General features: G+C 42.3%; 1 protein-coding gene across 5 annotated transcripts in view; it reads left to right on the top strand.

Annotated features, from left to right (window-relative positions):
- MEIS3 (Meis homeobox 3) overlaps positions 1–21,343 on the top strand; it is a 43,349-nt gene that overhangs the window by 2,583 nt on the left and 19,423 nt on the right. For 4 of the 5 annotated variants that reach the window (XM_018556027.1, XM_018556029.1, XM_018556028.1 and 1 more), the window contains exons 2-7: positions 2,524–2,726; positions 4,975–5,122; positions 7,435–7,485; positions 9,226–9,276; positions 12,979–13,128; positions 20,491–20,602. In XM_018556027.1, the coding sequence (XP_018411529.1) occupies positions 2,524–2,726; positions 4,975–5,122; positions 7,435–7,485; positions 9,226–9,276; positions 12,979–13,128; positions 20,491–20,602 (715 nt within the window). Of the gene's footprint in view, positions 1–2,523; positions 2,727–4,974; positions 5,123–7,434; positions 7,486–9,225; positions 9,277–9,406; positions 9,408–12,978; positions 13,129–20,490; positions 20,603–21,343 lie in introns of all 5 variants that reach the window. The other variant, XM_018556031.1, reaches the window with a different exon arrangement.

Raw genomic sequence — 21,343 nt, 5'->3', positions numbered from 1 at the left:
CCCCCCCCATCCCCAGTGTAGCAGAGGAGGAAAAAAAATCAAATCGGAATTGAGGTTATTCAGTGTACAATAGGAATATACAGGCAGATGAGAAATATGAGGGGGCATCTAACAGGTCAGAGAAGTTTAATTGTTATGTTCTAAAAATGCATAAGATAAAAAAGTGGGAGGCAGAGATGTGTGATTGAATAAAATGTATGTGTGTATACATGAGAGAGAGAGAGAGAGAGAGAGAGAGAGAGAGAGAGTCTATATAATACATAAAGAGAGAGAGAGTCTATATGAGAGAGAGAACATCTATATAATATATAAAGAGAGAGTCTATATAATACCTAAAGAGTCTATATGAGAGAGAGTCAGAGAGAGAGTCAGAGTCTATATACCGGTAATACATAAAGAGAGAGATAGCCTATATGAGAGAGAGAGGGTCTATACAATATATAAAGAGGTAGAGAGAGTCTATATGAGAGAGAGAGTATAATATAATATATGCAGAGAGAGAGTCTATATAATATATAAAGAGAGAGAGTTTATATGAGAGGGGGTGAGAGAGTATAATATATACAGAGAGAGAGCCTATATAATAGAGAGAGAGAGAGAGTCAGTCTATATGAGAGAGAGAGTCAGTCTTTATGAGAGAGAGAGATACTGAGACTTTATAATATATATTGAAAAAGAGAGAGACTGAGAGTATATCATATATAAAGAGAGAGAGAAAAAGAGAGGGAGAGACTATATAATACATAAAGAGAGACAGAGAAAGTCTATATAATATATAAATAGAGAGAGAGACTATATATAATATGTATATATATGTACATATATATAGAGAGATATACAGATAGAGAGTCTGCATAATAGAGATAATATATATATATATCTATATCTATATATAGATATATCTATATATAGTGTGTATATAAAGTAGCTAGAGATATATTTGAAAGCATCCAGCACAAGGCAATGCAGGGTCTCTTTCAAGCACCATTTGGAAATGTAAGTTGGTGTTTATATATATATTATATCACAAGACTACAGGGCAGAAATTCACACAGTTCTCAAAACTTCTTGAAATCTCCAGGGCCAGTTAGAGGAAAAAATGTAAACGCTGAGAGTTGGCAGAATGAGAAACTCGCGAGAGAGATTTGCATTTTAAAAAACTTTCTTTACAGTTGACTGATTCCTGTCTGGAAGTTGGGAGTGAAGTGTGGGGAGAGGGAATGTAACGTTTAAAAATACAGAAATACTCAGCTTTAGGGAGAAAGATTCCACATGGAGCTTGGGGGGGAACGATGATGTGGAATTACAATTTTGGAAGATTACGTTAAAGGCAATTTGAGTTTTAGTGAAATGAACACAGTAGAAAAGGCAATGTTTTATAGAGCTGATGTTTTATGGAGGACAAGTTTGTAGATGATTTTACATTGAATGTTAAAAAAAAAAAAGTGCCTGATGTAAAATAATAAAAAAAAAAATAACAGAAATAGTCTTCATAATAACAGAAAACTGGACAGCCACAGCTAACACAAAATGCAAAAATGTTTCTGATTTGAAAGAGATTTAGGAAAACATTTCAAAGTAACAATTTTAGAACAAGAAAAACTACAGAAAAGGCAATTTCCTCTCTTGAAATTTTGGTTGTCATAAATAAGCTCTGATTTTAAGTATATCGTATAGGACAATGTTTAGAGGGACAACAGGGGATGTAAAACTTAAATTGGTGTCAGTGCTTAAAAAATACTTTTTTTTTTTTTCAATCTGTGGTCAGGGTTTTGTGCCTAGACAGATTTTGTATTTATTAACTGTTTTATGCCTTTATGTTGTTGAAATGCTGTATACGTATGTGTGTGCATGTATATATGTGTGTTTGCATGTCTCCTGTATTATATACTCCATCTGCATGTAACAATACTGTTTATATAGGTGTGATATACTGTAGGAATATACCTTTAACTGTATGTATAGGTATAGGATAGGACAGTTATTAATGTGTGTATGTGTGTGTATGATATATGTGTGTGTGTTTGTGTATATAAAAGAAATATATAAAAGTGTAAAGATTTATGAGCAGGCCATTATATATTTATGTTTTGCCCTAGGTATTATTGTAGAGGTATCATTTGTGTGTATTAGGTATTAATGTGTATTAGATAGAATATAGATTATGCATGTGTTAAAGTGCAGATTGTATATACTTATCTGCACATGGTGTAACAGCGCAGTATTTATGGGTTCGAGCCATAGTTTGTATGTATTATTGATATGGTATAACAGCACACGCCATATAGCAGTAATGTACTTTGTGTTTTGTGGGCTGCTGAAGTTATAGCAACGTCTGTGTTGCTGACATTATAGCAGTACAAGTTTGCTGGAAGAGCAGATGGAGTATCAATAGAGTTCATGTATTGATGAGTGTGGAGCTTTCCTGGGTGAGCATTTTTATGTCTTCATGTAAAGTTAAAGATGTTTGTATGAAATGCGGTGTGCTCACATCTAACATTTTTCTTGCTTCTGTGGTTGCAGTACGACGAAATGGTGCATTACCCAGGGTTAGATGGCATCCCTTTGGCCGGCTTTGGGGATGCACACACAGGAAGAGCGATGCAGCACCACTCTCTCAGCCAGAGCTCACCCTATGGGTCTGCGGGGGCGGCTCACCGGGTCCCAATGCCCCCTGGTATGGGCGGCAATGACGGCCTGAAGAGGGAGAAGGATGAGATTTATGGGTAAGCGATTCTGCTGTCCTCCATGAGTTTGCTGCCTTGTTGTATACCAGCGTTGACCTTTTTAGTGGGTTTATAATGGACTGTGCTGTGTACAGATCTGAGAGGGCCTGGGCTGCCTTCACGCACTTTATATATACAGTTTATGGCTGAACATGTATGGCAGCTGTGCTGTTACACAGACACACATTTCTACACCATATAAACCTGTTTATAAAAATATTTAAGGGCTCAGCTCCATGTATATAAACATATGTCTATATTGGGAGCGAGCCAGTCAAAAGTCACTTTCTGCGTTACTGAGCCCCCTATTTATATGGAATTTGTGCTTTTTTTCAACACTCACTACCCCTCTGTATCGCTGACAAATATACCCCATGTCAGCATATAGAGCGAGACTAAAGAACTATTTGTATTATTATATGTCATGTGTTAGACTTGTGTAACTTTGCAATTAAATAAGTAAACATAATTCATAATCTAACTGATAGTTTAATTGTTACTTCCCGTTCTCCAACCTCAAGCGCATTCCGGTCCACCTCTGTACACGTATGTTGTTTGCACGTAACTGCAGCGTGCAGCGTGCTCACTTATGAGGCTTGCATTGAGAGTTTAGTGTGAAGCTTCTTGGCTCGGATGTACACATGTGGTATGTCTATTTACCAGGTCAACAAGCGGATTATTGGCAGGATGTATTGAAATCTTTCTGGTATATAATCCTGTATTGTATTTACGGAATATGTACAGCCCGTAGGTAAATAGATTTATACGTCTTGCTGGAGAGAGCATAGAGCTATAACTTGTATCCTATATAACATTCGCTTGTGTTCCAGATTTAAGAAGGGATTTAATCTGGAGAAAGAGCTGACAGTTATTTTTCTGGGTTGGGGCCAATGTTTGTGTTTGCTAAACAGCAGCATATTTCAGGATCTGGGAAATTATATAGTGTGCCTTATGTTACAGGCTTGTGGAAAAAGCGGTATATGACTTCTTGGTATAGTATTAGTCTTTGGGGTTTATTTAAAACAACAGTGCGGACCATAAAGTGCACCAACTCAATAACCAATCAGTTCTTTAGTTTCTTCTACGCGGATCAATAAGAGATGCATTCCCATTGGTTGCTGTGTGCTAAAAAAGCCCCTTTATATGTTCACAGGTGTTCCACGTCTTATAACTATGTATATCCAGATCTCGAGGTGTTGTTACATCTACTATGTAATATATTATCCTATCAGCTGTAACTGTTAGCGTTTTCCTATAAAGTGTGGCTGATTTTCATTGTACACCTAACCCAGGGATTAAAAGCGGCCACTGACTTGCGACCCTCAAAATAATTCAGCTTCCTGGTATAATATTCTGATTAAACGATTGAGAAAAAAAAAAAAGCCATTTTTCCAAGTGTGTGCATTAAACGGAGGCTGAGATTTGTCTCGTTAAATAAGTGTTAAGAGTCCAAGTGTAACACAATACCACCCACAGCCCGTCTATAAATATACAGACACGTGTGTGTACATCTAAAAATACATATGTCTTTATAATCCGCTAGTATATGATGTATGCAAACATCTTCTTCTGGACACGATACCTGTCTGCTGTGCTGCTGGGAAAATAAAATGGAGTGATCTCGATACACATACGTGTATATTTATATCTGTACACGGATGGCGTATAAGGTTTATCAAAATAGAAAGCCTACCTTTGATGTGGCTGCGCTTGTGTAGAGGAAGTGATGTTTTCTTATACAGGATACCTAATGTATCTATTAATTTCTATGTGTACATAACTGATGGTTATCTATTTTCCGACTTATTGTAGCTGTGCCCATATATCACTCTAATGTGTTTGTTTCGCGTTCAGCGCAGTGAATTTATGCAAGCTTATTTAGTAATGTACCACAGAGAATAATGATGTGCTTACGGGCCAATCAGAACTAATCATTGTCTGATTTGATTGTCATGATTTGAACTCTAGTTTCTATGGGTTACTGTACTCTGCACTTGATTGTTGCTGTTTGCGTTGTGTTAGCCTGGCTGATGAATGGCTTTGTATTCGGCCTACTCGGCGCTCCCAGGCAGTCTTCTGAATTTCCGTAGACTGCTAGCTCTCTGAACCACAGCTGGGTGATCGGGGTCCCTAAAGCCGAGGGATATGTGAGGCTTCTGTTTTTTTTATTTTTTCTGAACGTGAGAGATTTTATTTCTCCCTGTGTGACATATCAGCGTGTAACTGTAACACTGTCTCCCCCCCACAGACACCCCCTCTTTCCCCTACTGGCGCTGGTGTTTGAGAAGTGCGAACTGGCGACGTGTTCGCCGCGGGACAATTCCGGCTCCTTCCCAGGGGGGGACGTGTGCTCATCGGACTCCTTCAATGAAGATATTGCAGTGTTTGCTAAACAGGTGAGTGTGAGCAAGAGTTAAAAAACAAACAAAACAAAAGAAAACCCCAGAGTGGATGGTTTGTTGGATGCGGTGTGTTTTTATCAAGAATGCGGATCAGGAAAAGATGGATTCAATTAACACAAAAGAGGAAAGGTCACTTAGAAGCCTAGAATGTTGACGTTAGATAAAGAACAGTTGGCCTGACTTGTAATTGACATCTCTAGATGGCGGGCGTGTCTTCAGCTCCATTCAACCAATGAGGAACGCAAGTCGGGTTCTTGAACTTTTTCTTGGCTTACCTAAACACCAAAACCACAAGTAGCCAAGCTTTATTATTCCAGTTGGATTCTTCAGGGACTACAAGCCTTAGCATGGCCTGTGCCATATAGCTATTCATAGCTAGGCATGTTTTGTGTTTTTTTGGTCCCACTGATTTGCCTTTTCTGTACTGCAGGATACAGAATATTCCTGATCTAATGTATCCATTTCTAGATCTATTTTATGTAAATCTGTTAAAAGTCAAAGCTATTTTGCTGTGCTGGCTTGTTATTTCTGAATGCACCCTATGAAACAAATAGTCTTCCATAGCAGTGCTTTGGGCATGCAGTAGGACCTGGAGCCTGGCTCAGAAAATATGCTGCTTCTATGAGTTTAGGACAATGAAGCACACAGTTCATTTCCACCCAGCAGTGAACCCTCCTCCATCAAACATCTGATCTCTTAACTGCAACCTTCTGTGAGAAACACTTCTGCAGCTCACAAATAAAGATGAGTGCACATATCCTGACATTGTATGAGTTTACTTTGCTCCCACTTTTGCTGGCTCTATACTATGCCCCCCTCTGTGTGTTATCCTAGGGAGCATATAACCAGAGTTCTCCTCGTTTGGGTATGGGGGGGGCCTTTGAATCAGACATCTAATCAGCCATCCTGTCAGAAGCAGAACTATGCAGCATTGCTAAATGAACGCTCTTAAACTATTCAGTGTAATTGGACTGCTGTGCTGCATATGTGCACCGGCGATGTAATTAAAAGTGTAAGTTTAATGACTAATAATGAAGTATAGTGTCAGTACACCCTGAGAGGCTGTTACATAGATTCAGGGAGTGTCTCTACCTTGTGCCCCTTTTAAAGCGTGGCATGGTGTTCTGGATTTTGAAGCCCCAGGACTCCCATTTTCTACTTTTTGATATTTTTTACTTCATATTGTCATCTATAATTAGTTTTTTTTTCTGTGCCAAGTTCTTCAGGCCCTAGAGTGTTATTTTTTTTAGTGTACTGCTTGCCATGTGTGATTTGTACACAAAACAAACTAAATGTTCACAACAAAGTGGCCATTGGAAGCGCCTGAATAAAGGCCTTAAACAACCCCATCTGGCCAATGATTCAGCAGACCAGTACGTGGATCAAGCCATTTAAGAGTAGCTTAGGGGTCAATAACAAGTGTTTATGACCTCAATCAAAATAGTTTAGCTTGTAGGTAAATCGCTAAACAATGGGACTGATCCACACAACGGCACTGATCCCCAATCAGTAGAGGAGGAACAAAAATGGTAGGTAGGCATGAGCCACTTGCTTTTGCTAGGCAAAATTATATATATGCAATATATGCCAAGACCTTCCCTTCCCACCTTTCCTTCTTGAGTGGACATCAGGCAAGTCTATGCCCATGTAACCTAGTTATAACTGACTTTCAAGTACAATGCATTCCACAGTAGCCTCAGGAGTAAAGCAGTGAATGGAGGTAAAATCTGGCCTTTTTTATTTTTAGAACATCCCACATAAGGATAACAATAAAGATAACTATCCAAACACTCATATAAGGAACTAAACTAATACGGGTCCTGCATTTTGTTGAAATATACATTGAATTGAAATGGGGATGTTTTCTGCAATATAAAGATGGTTTTCCTCCTTACAGAATATATCAGAGTTCATGTAAAATAATGTTAAACTATATTTACACTAAGGGAGGAAAAAAATCAATGGAGAAACACTTAAAATACACGATCACTCTCTCTCCTTATAACAAATGTCTCTTTCTGAAGTTGGGCAATAGGCAAAATCCCGATATCTCCTCGTTGATGTTTTATGGATGGGGAAAGCGAGAGGGTTTAGGATATAAAAGGAGAGCTGCTGACGTGAGGCCGCAAAGGAGCCTCCTCTAGGGGATACGCAAGGCATGAGGATCAACGTTTAATAGATTATTGGAAAATAAAATGCAAAGTTTATCTGGAGGAGAACTGGAGGGGGGATACACGCAGTGTCAGCGGGACGGAGAGCTCCATTCTTTGATGGTAACGTACTGTGTTTCTGCTTTATGTCTCCAGGTCAGAACGGAAAAACCTCTCTTCTCGTCCAATCCCGAGCTGGATAACTTGGTAAGACCTGTGTGAAGGAACAAGGAATTTTGCATTATCAGCTGCTGTGCAATTTTCATCTCCACTGCCTATTAGAACCTTTTGCATTACTCCATTCATTTCCTAATCTACACTGCAAGCAATGATTGACTGATACAGGTCAGGTGACTGTAAAAACACAAGTAGGCCTTTGGTACAGGTCATTCTAGCTGGGCCTGCCACCTTTGTAGGATGTACATCATTTCATTTTTCCTTTTCAAAAAGTTGCTCCTTGTGAGTGAATCTAACATTTGTAACTTGACTTTAGAGGAAATGCCACAGGTCTTCGGTGAAAAAGGTTTTGATCTAGGCTGGTGGGTAGTTATAGCTGAACTAGAGATATTATTGTATAGTTCTATATTTTTTATTTAATCAGAGATAATTAGCAGCAGGCAGATCTTTTAAAGCAACTGGTAGCTATTTGGTTTTGATTGAATTACATAATGTAATTGTTACATAGGCCATTTAACGTTTACAGTTGCCGTTCCATTTCAACCTACCGTGAGCCACGTTTTTTAAAATGACCGGAAAATGAAATTTCGTCTTTTTGTAACCATGATAGAAGTACGTATAGACAAAACGTATCCACATTCTCATTCCCTTGCTCTTGTAATTGTCTTACCACTTTACCCAGAAGCCTGTGCAGAGCTTGAGGTCAGATTTCATGATTTAGGAATTTCAGGTTCAGTGAGATCATTGAAAAGAAGTGCTGTACATCCGAAAGCATGCTGGGCCATGTTTTTATTACACTAGGACTCCCCAGTTACCACTCACTTTCAACAGGTCTACCTGTATTCACTAGCATACTACTTATAATGCAAATTTTACTAAAACATGTGAAGTATGTTGTCAAACTGGAGGAGATTTTGTTTCCTTCTGAATGAAATAATGTTTTAATTTAAATAAAGAGTACATTGACTTTTCAGAACACCAAGGGTTTAATACAGAGCGGTACAAATCCCAGGAGTCAAGGTCCCTAAAAAATACAGCTGGCTTTTAACTTTTGAGGTCTTTTCTAGTTGCTTGCAATGGAGCTGGCTCCTGGATTGGACAGGCTGGCTCCTGAATTCCATATTCATTTGCCCACTCTTGCTTTAAGATATGAGCTTGAGATAAGAGCATCACAATCCAGTCTCCATTACTAGCAAATCCTCTTAGCGGCCCCCTGTACTGTTAGCCCTGAAGCCAGTCCCTTTTGCCCTTTCATTATAACTGCACTAGGTGCTGGGCAACACAGACAGTGACAGTCAGGCTTGCAGTTGTTTTCGACAGGCCGGTGGTAAGCACAATGGAAAGGTTCTCTTAGTTATTCTGACTACAGTAGTCTGGTTACTGAACATACTCATCATCACTGTGCTTTGCACTGGTTTATTGAATATTGTGGTTGTAAGCTCATTGAATATTGGTTTATTGAATATTGTGATTTTTAAGCTCTTGAAACACTGTATAAGCCATGGTTCAGGAAGTGATCAATCTAGAGCTACAGGACAGTCGCAGTGCAACAAATAAGGCTCATGCATCTTACATAGCGCACACCAGTTGGGCTTGCTTGCAGTGAATGTATTTCTAAAGAACATGAAAAGCACACTTACAGTACATTGCACTTAGTGTATATCGGGCTTTGATTACAAGGCATGAACTATATTGTCCTGCAGCAGCACTTACTTATATTACTTAAGTGTCAGATATAAGTGACAGCTCTGCTTCTCTTTTCATTTGCAGATGATACAGGCGATCCAGGTTTTACGATTTCACTTGTTAGAGCTGGAAAAGGTAAGGGAAAATACAGAATTATCAACCTTTTTGGGGGCTCCCGGTTGTTACAGTTCAGCTGTTCGGTCTCAAGTGAGCAGAAAGTGATTTGGTGAATTCAGTGATGTGCATGCTGATCTGGGGAGGTGAGGGTGGCAATGTGAAGAGGTGCTGAGCTAAGGTTTGTACCCTCTAGTACTGTAACTGGGACAAGCTGAACAATTATTTCCACATACACAGAACACTACAGCCCTCAAGACACAGTAGCTCCCTCTCAGTTTTCAGCTAAGGAGGAGAAGACACGTCATATGTTAGACGCAGGATAACTGCTGTAAAAACCAGCAGTCAGGGAGTTTGGCAATGGCCAGCCTGTTACACACTGGTGAGCATCTAGCTTTTGATGAGCTACAAGTCACAGCGTGTCCTACCGGCCTGAGGGCAGTTCCAGAAAGAGGCTAGGTTGCAAAACAACATGCCCGTGTGTGTGAAAGATGCTATTCTGACTCCTAAGCTGCGTACACCTTTAGAGAAACAAGCTGGTGCAGTTTTAAAGCCCTTATAAGTAGTATTGGACCTGGGAGTCAGGACAAATGCTTCCCGTCCCAGATATTTTGCTTTGTGACAGATTCCCTTTAAATGCTGTGCAGTCTTGTATGGGCTGTGACAACTTGGAACCTGTCAGGTGTGAAGGTGCAGGCTCCAGGGCTGTCTTAGTTATCCTTAGTTAGGGTGAGCCATTGACCTGGAAAACATATATATATTAGGTGTTGTTCCAGGTAGTGGAGGATAAGGATGACAGCCTTGGAGCATGCACCTTTACAAACACGTCAGCAGGGATAGCGCCCCTGTTTCGCTTCTGACAGGTTCACTTTAACAGAGGGAGAATGGGCAGATTAATAATTGTAACCCACACACAATGCTTTATAACTGTTAGCCCTTGTCTGTGGTGTAATGAAGGGAGACTATCGCAGTGAAGCTACACTCTGTACAATTGAAATGATGGATAATGTTTTCTAAATGCGGGGGCCTTTCCAGCTAGGTTCAACCTCCTTTAATGTGTTGCAGTTGATGTAAAATACTGCGTCTCCACAATATATATAGGAGGTAAGTGCAGGCATATGAATCATTGGGAACTCCAAGATTTGCTGCACAATGATCTGCCCAATGGCAAAGGGCAGGGGGAACCAAACTTTGGCCCTCCAGCTGTGAGGAGACTACAAACCCCATCATGGGAGTCCCTGTCTCTGGGAGTCATGGCTATAGCTGTCAAGAATCTTGCAATGCCTTATGGGTTTTGCAGTTTCCTGAAAGCTGGAAGGACGGAAGTTTGGCTACTCCTGGTATAGAGGATTCTGGGAGAAAAATCTGGTCAGTAGCCTCGTCTCAGTATACCGCGAGCTACAGCTCGCGGTATACTGAGCATAGGGTGACGGGAGGACCCTAGTTTGTGTCCTCCGGTTACCCTAAGGAGAACTACGGGGAAAAGCCCTAACCCCATAGTTCTCCTTTAATTGACATGTACATCAGCTTTGCAGACAAATCCATGATCGAGTGCAGTGTGTCTCTTCACTGAGCTGCCTCTGTAAAAATGACCTTGTGGTCTAGGTAAAAAGGGTTTTAATATTAGTTGCAGGTAAATGGGTACAAGGTTCTGGAGATAATCAGAACTGAAGATATCTAAAATGATGGCAACATAATGAAGTTGACTTCCGGTCTGTAACCCACAAAGGAAAATGACCAACTGTCATCCCAATGCCTTTTGCCTAACGTGACAGCCAACATAGAATAACTGGCTGCAAAGCCAACTTACATAAATGTCTCATTATCTCAGTTTCTCTACTAGCACAGAGACATTTGTATACTTCGTTATGAATGGTATTTGTACCTCTTAACACAAGAGTGACAATACAATGTTTGTAGTGTAGAGACCCTCTAGTAAATTTAATGGGAATACAATAAGCTGAGCTGATCTAGCCCTCTAGATTGTAAGCTCTCTTGGTTAGAAGATTGCAGAACCTGCTAGATATTACTGCTTCAGTGTATACTGTGAGGGCTGTACATAAACACATTAAGGTCCGCTGGATATTTAGGTCAACTGCTACGCAGTGCATGTAGTTTTCTGTCTATTTTACACGGATGGATGCGAGGTGCAGTAATGAGCTGCGCATGTAAAGATGAGGAGGCATACCAAGGCGTGCTCTGCATGCCCCGCAGGCAAGAAAAGGTTAATTGTACAGTCAGGAGAAAAAAAAAAGTGCTCCCCCTGCCTCCTCCCATATGGAGAATCCCGTCAGGCTGTGGAAGAGCACTGCTGGCACATACCACTTTGAGAGGCAGGGGAGGGGGCAGAGATGAAAGGCACCACTTCAGAACTGCCCCTCTGGTTTGATAAGCTAATGAGCTCATTAAAGGATACAAGAGGCGCTGCTGGTTTGTAACCAGATAATCCTCTTGTTAATGTGGTAATTAACCCTTTGATTCCCTTCACTGGCCTGCTGGGAATCAGGGAGGATTAAAGAAGGGGCCTGGGGGTTGTAGAGGTGGGAGGTAAGAGCTGTGTGTTATAACTGGATAAAGATTGCCCTCTCTGTGTTCACCTTACACCCAGTTTACTGACTGGCAGTGGGATGTCGCTTTCAGAAATTTTGGTGACTGTCTCAGTCTATAGGAGCTATGGTCAACCTGTTTATGTCTCCACTTGTTTAAGGACTACAAGTCCCAGCATGCCTTTTTTTAAGCATGTGACGGCAAGACATGGCTGGACTTTTAGGTTCTCAGGTTCAGGATATTGCCCTGTCTACAGCAGGGATAGGCAACCTTGGCACTCCAGCTGTTGTGGAACTACAAATCCCACGAGGCATTGCAAGACTCTGACAGCCGCAGGCATGGCTCCCAGAGGCAGAGGCAAGATGGGATTCGTGGTTTCACCACAGCTGGAGTGCTGAGGTTGCTTACCTCTGCTCTACAGTGTAAGTCTGTTTATCTGTTTGCCAACAAATCTTCACACTGACACTTTCCTTGCTTTCCCAAAAAGGCTGAATTCCTCTATTTGTTCATCCCACATTGGGACATCTTTATTTGGCTTTGTACTGGACGCTGTGGTAGTTGGTAGAAGCTGGAAATTCTGTTGGGGATATCTTACCATTGGGGTCCAAAGCAAGGAGCAGCATGATGGCCCTGTAACCTTATTAATCAGATTAACCAGATAAAGCAAAACTGCAGCATTTTTGTAAAACAAATACCCTTACAGTAACACCCCCCCCCTGCACTGCAAGGGTTAAATAGAGGTAAAGGAATATGCTGTAATATGTACGCCTACCACGCTGTTGACTGGTCCCCAAAGCCTCTTCTCTTTGGTTCTCTTGCCGTAGGCTGTATTCTGACATCATTGTGTACAGTGCTGGGCCAGCAGTCCTGTATTGTGTATGAGGGTAGCGAGGGCCTGTCCATAGCTTGGAGCGTCAGAGAGGCGAGAGCCGCAACCTGCCGGACTTAAAAGTAAGGTAAGTATTGGGGCTTATTCCAATAGACTTAATGAGTTGTTAACTTTAAGAGTGCGGGGAGACCCACTGGAAGAGCATTTTTTTTACAAAAATCCTGGAGTTCAGCATTAATGATAATTTATTCTATCGTTTACCAGCAATGTGAGGTCCTAAGAGTACTTTGCTTAGCTAGGTGGATACTTTTTCCGGACTAACACATTACTATTTTTGCCCCTTGCAGGTTCATGATTTGTGTGATAACTTCTGCCATCGATACATCACCTGTCTGAAAGGCAAGATGCCCATCGACTTGGTGATAGACGACCGTGATGGCTCCTCCAAATCAGACCTGGAAGATTTCACAGGATCCTGTACAAGTCTATCAGACCAGGTAAGGGTATGTGTCAAGGCGTTTCATTACCTACTTACCTTACAACATGCAACCTACATCTGAGAAGAGCCGAACTGCTTCCAAACCCGCGCTTTAAGGGCTAGTTCACAACATCCGATTGTGGCTGGAAGACACTGGATTGCATTCCAGCTGGTTCACTTTATATTGAGGCAGGAGGGGGCATGGTGGTGCATTTAGCTCAATGGCATCGTAGCCACACCCTCCGGCCGCAATGCGATCGGCCGCACGTGAACGTGTGGCACATCAGTGCCTGCGTTCCGGTCCGGAGCAGTCTGAAAAAATAGTGTGTGCACTCCCGACCCAAAACAAAGTGAGCCGGCCGCAATGAGATCCAGTGTGCTCTGGCCACATTTGGGCTGGAACGCACGGAGGATGGTTGAGGGCTTGTTCACACCAGAACTGCGTGCGTCTGCACAGCTGCAGCACGTTGCGGTTTGCTGCATTTTTAAAATGTAAATGGGCTTTTCAGGTGCAGTCCAGTCCGTTTGCATGTGTTTTGATGCATTCCATTGTGATCAGGTGCCGCTAAAATGTGGCAAGCAGTATTCTTTCTGACTGCATCGGAACGGACTACACTGGTGTGAACAGAGCACCAGAAATCCCATTGGAAAGCATTGTGAGGCGATTTTGATGCAGCTGCCAAACGGAACGGACTGCATCACAACTGCATCTGGTGTGAACTAACCCTTAAGTGAATAGACTCATAGAATACTTTAGAATCTGGTTCATTGAAATCATGTATCAGAAGTATTATTACCTTAGATTTATAATGAACTGCCTGTCCTCTGTGTACACTTATAGTCAGGTTCTGAGATATTCATTGACGTAAGAAGGTTGATGGTACTTTATTTAGAATTATTCTCAATAGCCAAAGTGTCATCACTAAAGCTTTATGAACTCCCCTAGGCAGAATGTATGCACAATGGCCAGGCAGCATAACCCCAGTGTAGTTCAGACTCTGCGGAAGAAATAGATGTTCTTTATAGCGTGCTTGTGGATTTAAAGTAGAACTAAATGCAAAACTTCCTTTTTTTTTAGTTTTGGATGGAGCGAAGAAGGATTAGAACGTCAGGTCTTATTGCTCTCTGTGTCCCAGTTACAGAGATTCACCTTCTCTATCTGTCCTGGTGATAGTTATCACTGACAGGGTTATTTACAAAAGGGTGAAGAGTTTGGAGAAGTGAACAATCTAGGACAACATAGCTGATTTGGAAACATTCTCCAATTCAGCTCACTTCCCAGTTCAGCTATTTTCTCCTAGATTGTTCCCTTCTCCTGCCTTCTCCAAACTCTTCACCCTTTTGTGAATAACCCTGTGAAAATAAAAGAAAATCCCACATTTTGAGTTGTCACCACAATAGGAGTAGAAGAAACCTTCCAATGGGGACACTAGTTATGTGATCCTGCTGAAAATCAAGGATCTCCCTCACTTCGGAAGGATTTCCTCTTACTTCCTGTTGTGGCTATCAGGCAGGAAGAGAAGGGCAATCTTCCTAATAGGACCCAGATGGCAAAAAGCTGTCAGGGGTTATAACTCTCTCTTACTCTATCCTTAATGAAAAAAAAGTTTTGGCTTTAGTTTTATTTTGAATCCCAGGAATATGTACACAAACTTATATTTGAGTTCCTCTGCACAGCCCTCACCCTCAGCATGCCACAACTAATCAGGGCTGATTTAAGAAAAAATATGGCAACCTTTTCTGACTGGCTGTTCTTGGCATTCTTCTGTTGACCTGGTGGAATGGGTTGAATGGCTCATATACGCGGTAAGTTGCTTTCCTGTTTAAAAGGCTGTAGAAAGAAGCAATAATATTGTGTATTTAGTAATTTTAGCAGTTCCTTAACTTCCTCTTATTAAATACATCCTAGTCCTTTAACCATTACAAGTCCACCGCACCGATCTGAGCTACAGAGATGATTTCTGAATGATACTGAGCTGTGTTGGAGGCAATGGAAATGACTATACGGCCATTACTAGCGGTGTTCATTGTCAAGTAATGTCGGAAGATTACTGAAGATTCTGCGTGTTTCTGACCTCTTTGTCATTTATTATTTTGTCTCGATATTCTCATCATATCATAGAAATCAAACTGCGGCCATTTTTCGATCATTTTCGGTTTATTTTGTGGCCAAATTGGCAAGAAAGTGACCGCTCAGACTGGAAAAGACTCCATTGTTCTCTAAGGGGTTGTAATGCGTGTGGTACAATTGAACATTTTTTTTCAGGGTGTAGAAAAGGAAGCACATTGTAATGAAAATGTAATTTATATTGCAGTAAACGCATGACGCACTACTGAATACGGTCAAAATTCCGATTGGATCTAAAAGCAAGCACAGTGCATGTGTGGCCAGCATGACTCTATCTGATTGTCTTTAGCAATACCTGAATGTGGTGGGTTCCCAGCAAGCAGGCCGTGCCTCCTCGGCTTGTGCGTGGACATGAATGTACCTATTGTAGTAGGCTGCAGTGTGTAACAGCCTTGTTGTGACGTGTGTACATTAACGTGGGCATGTGATAGAAGTGGACCCCCGCACACACTGTGCTGCATCTTTAATGAGGCACATCCCAGGATTGTAATTGTTGGTTACGTTCCCCTCCAGTTGACGAAGCCCTGCCCGGCATTCTCCCGCCTCTCTTCCCAAACTAATGCAGGCGATGATGCATTTGCCTATAGCTGGACTGATGCATTTTTAATATTCCTCCAGGCTAAGCAGCGAGCAGGATACAGAGCGAGGCCTCGCACTGAGTGCACTAATTCCAAATTCCAAGCAGCAGCCTATTGTGTGCATGTCACCCTGCTCACAGCATCGCCACCTAACCCTTTCCTCGCCGCAGACCAACACTGCCCATGCTCGCGGCTCATTATCATGCCTTCCACCTCCGTTGGACATTCTATATTCCTTTATTATTAAATAGCAATAAAAGTGTGCAGCTGCTAATTCAGCTGTTTTATCTGCTACAGGCAAATGTACGACAGAGCCACTTCAATCCGCCATATTTATAAGACATGCAGGGGGAAGGGGTGTGTGCAAAGAAGTGATAAAATGACTCCAGCTAGCTGATCTGTTTTCACCTTTTATCTATTTAGGTTCAGGGAACTTTTTTTGGGGTTGTTGAACACCTAGGCTCCATTCACACCTAAGCGTATTGTCGCACGTCAATCAGCGCAACAAAACGCTGGACCCCAGGATACCCATTCAGTTCTATGGCCCTTTCTATGGGCATTTTGTCGCAGGCAGAAATACGCCTGTTCCACGAAATACTACATAAAATACTATGGGGCAGATGCAGCGCGTTTTCTCCCCATTGACTCAAAAGAGAATGCTTGAAAAATGCGCGTTGCATCTATGAGCATATCCAGCGCGTTTTGTGAATATGCCGCAATCTGCTCGTAAAAACGTGTGCAGGACGTGTGTAATAGGTGTCGCTCAGGTGTGAATGCAGCCTTAATTTTTCTGTATTGCAACAAAGGACATTAGGGGGGATTTATCAAAACTGGAGCAGACAAAATCTGGAGTAGATTTGCACTGTAGCCAATCAGCATCTCTCTCTCATTTTCATATCTTACCTGAGCAAACTGTAGAGAGATGCTGATTGGTTGCCATGGGCAACTGCTCCTGATTCTGTTTGCTCCAGTTTTGATGAATTCCCCCCACTGTGTATAATATCACCAGCAAGAAGAACTGGCTGTATTCCTGACAGCTACCAATCAGATTCACACTTTCAAATAACATAGCCTGGTGCAGGATTGGATCTGATTGGCGGGACTGTGGGAAAATACTCTCGGTTCTTGCTACTGATCCCTGAGACCCATAGGGCCAACATAGAAACGGCGGTGATTAACGGGAAAATTAGTCGCAACACTAACATTTCCAAGGAAGTTGAAACGCAGTTGGTAAACAGCTTCTGGGAAACCTTTGTTTGTGCCTTCCAAGGGATATTTAATTTTGGCAGCATGGTGTCACTACAAAGGTTAACACTGCCTTGCAGCGCTGAGGTCCTCTTTAGCCCAGAGGCATTATCTATATGGAGCTCATATGTTATCCTATGTTCATGTTGCTTCCCTTTGGATGCTCTGTTTTTCCTCCCACAGTCCAAAGGCTTACTGGTAGATTAACTGTCTTCTGGCTAAATTAACCCCCGTGTGTGTATTTTGTTAGCTCCACTGGGGCAGTGACTGACGGGTCTGAATACATTCATCTTGCACTGCAGCGTCACAACCTGTAGTTTCTCTGCAAAGCAGTGATAGAAAAGAACACTTTCCGCTCTGTGATACTGCAGGTAAAAAGGAGGACACATGACTTTATGGCATCTTAGGAGGTGTTGTATATTTGTATATACACACACATATATATATATGTATATATATATAATGTTTTTATTTTACTATAGCTGATCAGGCTTACAGGTTAGGGGCACTAAAAACACCCTATAGCGCATCCTCTGCCCTTTGTCCTCCGCCTTTGATTGGTACTCTGAAAATTGTACATGTGACATAGAGATTAATAGCCAATCTAGCTAAGCCTATTCACTCGAGGCGCCTATTCTTCTCACATGTGCCACTGGGGTGTAAGCACTGTGCAGCCCTGGGTAGGACCCAGCAGTAGAATGCTATGATATCTGTATCTACTGTATGTATTGTTTGGATGAAGAGGATGTATGAGTGGAATTTGTTGATATAAGTGCCATTATCATCTAGTTAAGAGTGAGAGAGTTCCTCTTGTTACCCTTACTGGTGGTGCTGAGTATTTGCTCAGAAGCAGAGGAGCTCACAGTCCAATACTGGCCATGCATTGCTCGAATTTTGGCCAAAATTTGAGCAGTGTGTGGCCCTGCCAGCAACCCTGTGTTTGACAAAAGTCAAATTTTCAACCAAATTTTGTCTAAGGGACCGGGCTTAAAATTGTAAGCCGAACAGCAACTGCAGCCAATCAGGTAGTGTCAGTTAGTGAATTGTGAAAGCTGCGGGCACTGGCTATCAGAGTACAACAGCCTGGCGGGGAAGATATTCCCACACCACCACACTGTTTTTAGTGTGGTGCTGAACAGTAATGTCCCTTACAATGTCACACAGGAGGCAGGTATGACTTTGTAGGCCAGTTTGTTAGAGAATGGAGAAATATGAGCTGCAGCCCTCACTATTGGTCCCTCATATGGATCAGCTGCCTTACCGACCAATGGCGAGCTAAGGCTAGGTTCACACCTAGGCGATTTATCGCGTGGATTTGGTCGCGCAATATGGCGCAAAACACAGATTCACATATAAGTCAATGGAGTCTGTTTACACCTTTTCCGGTTTGTCACGCGGACGAAATCGCCTATCGAGTGAAAAGGTGCAGGAGCAATTTTTGAAGGCGGTTGTCCCATAGACATCTCTATGCAATGAAAACCACGCGATAACCGCGTGGTTTTCAATGAACAGTCACGTGATCAAAAACGCACAACAATCGCGCGAAAACAGCTCGGCATCTGAATCGCCTAGGTGTGAACCTAGCCTGAGGGAGAGAGCCAACAGGAGTTTGACTTTCTCTACTAAAGTCAAGATTTGCATAATGAGGCATCATGGGTTTCAAGGCAGTGTATATTTGCAGGTACCTACTTTCAATTCCTTACGAGAATCTAATACAGAGACATGACACTTCTTACTTTAAGCTGGGGGAAAAAAGTGAGTGAGGTTGACATTTATGCAAATCCTTGGGTCCATATCATGCGAGTCTGGTCTGCATTGTCATGCAGCAGTACATTCTGATCTTGATGGGGGGCTCTGCTTTAACAATGTCACTGACACATTAATACTCCAGTCCATAGAAGGACCGACTCACTAAACGTGGCACTGGCGTTGGTACGCTCCGGTCCTCAGAAAGACTGACCCGTTAAACACGCCACTGTTATTGCTACACTTTGGTCACAAAGGCTCTGACCCCAGAACATGTTTCTGTCATTATCTGGAAATATGGGAGTATTTTCCTCATTTTGCAGTTGAACAGAATGAGAGAATTAGCATGTAAAGGCCCCAGTGCCTGTATTTCATTTACATTTCATGTCTGAATCGAACCCCCTGCAGATTTTAAACAAAACTCTCCCTGCCTAGTCCCTCCTCGGGGTCAGAGCTGCAGCCTGCTCCCTCTTTAACCCTTGTGTCCCATTTGCAGCCCCCAGGTTAATCAGGACAGGGTAAGGGGTCACGGTTTCGGCTGTATCCAAATCTTCACAGCTGGAACCTAAAACTCTCTGATCACCTGGAAGTAGCAGCTAAAACTACACAGTTCAGGAGAGAGGGAGCTGTGCTGGAGCCTAAAGGCAGCAAACCCTTTGAATGTGGGATTAAAGGGTCAATAAGGGTCACTTCAGCTCCCAGAGGGGGTGTATGTACAAATGAAAACGACCCCTCACATCCCAAGCAGCAGATTTCCTTTCATCCTGCTCTTATCTCCCTGGTGTTAGGTTTTCTAAAAGCTCTCACAAAAGGAACCATAGAAAATCAAGTTCTCCCTCTAACGGCTGCAAGTTCCTTTCTGAATGTGTGTTGTTACTGAGCCCGCCGCTACCTGCTAGCGATCAAACATTTCACTGCCTCTTAGGACCGAATGTGAGGTTGATAAGGTTACTGGATCGTCGGTGGCGGGCAGGACATGTATAAAATGCATACGCTGCACAGATAGTTCTAATATGTGTGAAGTGTGCACAAATGATTGCAGTGTGCGTAACTTCATATGTCTCCTGATTCACATGTCTGAAAGGGTAACCCAACCACAGTGGGTCACATTCTGTGACTTAAAGAGGAACTGAAAAGCAGGATATTGTTTAAAAAATGATGAGCTGTTGAAACCTATGAAATGCTACCAGTTAAGAATTATACATCCATTCCTTGCTATAGGAGAGCATCCAATATACAGTGTACAGGCTGACAACCCAGAAAAAGGTTGCCCTCCTTTACATCATGCTAGCTGATATCACGGCTTAGTACATACAGCCAAATAGGAAAAAACTCTTCTGGAAAACTATGGAAGTTGGCTTTTTGTTTTCTTGGTTCAGACCTGTCCTGCTGTGACATGCTGAGGAGGGTTCACATTCATTTACATGTGCTCATTGCTGGAGGCCATAAATAGTAATGAGTTAAAACTATAAGGCTTTGAAAAAAGAAAATACGATGCACAAAGTGGAGTAATACATAGCAATTACATTTCAGTAGACTTAAATGCGCCCAAATGCTTTGCAAAACAATTGAATAGGGTGCAGCATTTTTCACACGCGCGCACACACACACACACACACAGACACACAAGTTGTTGCAGTTAATGCACACAGAACTAATAGATATATATTTGATTTTTCCCCAGAATAATTCTTGGATACGGGACCACGATGAAACAGGCTCCACCCACTCAGGAACACCGGGTCCGTCCAGTGGAGGGTTGGCTTCGCAGAGTGGCGATAATTCCAGTGAACAGGGTAAATGATTAATTTTAGCTTATAATGACTATGGTCCATATGCGTGTTCCGTAGACTAAGGTCCACCACTTGTGCCATCCAGCCAGTTCGTAACGAAAAATACTTGATGTCAAAATCTTCAGTATAACTATTTCGGAAGGGGGGCTTAGGTTTTAAATTTACCGTAAATATCTTTATTTTTGGGCACTCCTATCTCCCACCTTTGATAAAGTAGACATTTTGGGTCAGAGCCGCTTAGTGTCGCAGTGTCTGATCACTGAGCCGCGGGGCAGTGGGCTAATGCTGATTATAATCACAAAGGCTGCTAAGGAGAATGCAAGACTGTTCTTTTTTGCAAGAATTGGGTGAAGAGCTAAAGCCAATCAGGGATCATTGAGTGAGGGGGGTGGGCACTAGACCCCACCAGGGACAATTGGGAAAGCCAGCTGCATTTCGAGTTGGTCATGAAGGCATTTCAGTGTTTGCTTATAGATCAGGATGACTGATATGGTAATTAGGAGCGGGATTCCAGCACTTGGCCTGCACTGGAAAAGAATAGGAGCTGGGGAAGTGCCTGAGCGAGGGGCCACAGAGAGGGCAGCCATACACTCTGCAGGCTGACCCTGTGTCGTCCTAGGGGAGCTCAGTGATAAACTGCTGAGAGCTCTCTCTTCCTCATGATTCACCACTCAGATCTGCTGACCATCCACAGCTACTCCATTTAATTCTGTAATGTCATCTGTAACATGAACATCCTAGTCA

This window comes from Nanorana parkeri, unplaced genomic scaffold (assembly GCF_000935625.1).
Source record: "Nanorana parkeri isolate BGI_ZX_2015 unplaced genomic scaffold, ASM93562v1 scaffold221, whole genome shotgun sequence".
Taxonomy (NCBI): Eukaryota; Metazoa; Chordata; class Amphibia; order Anura; family Dicroglossidae; genus Nanorana; species Nanorana parkeri.
This window is presented reverse-complemented; position numbering and strand designations above follow the sequence as displayed.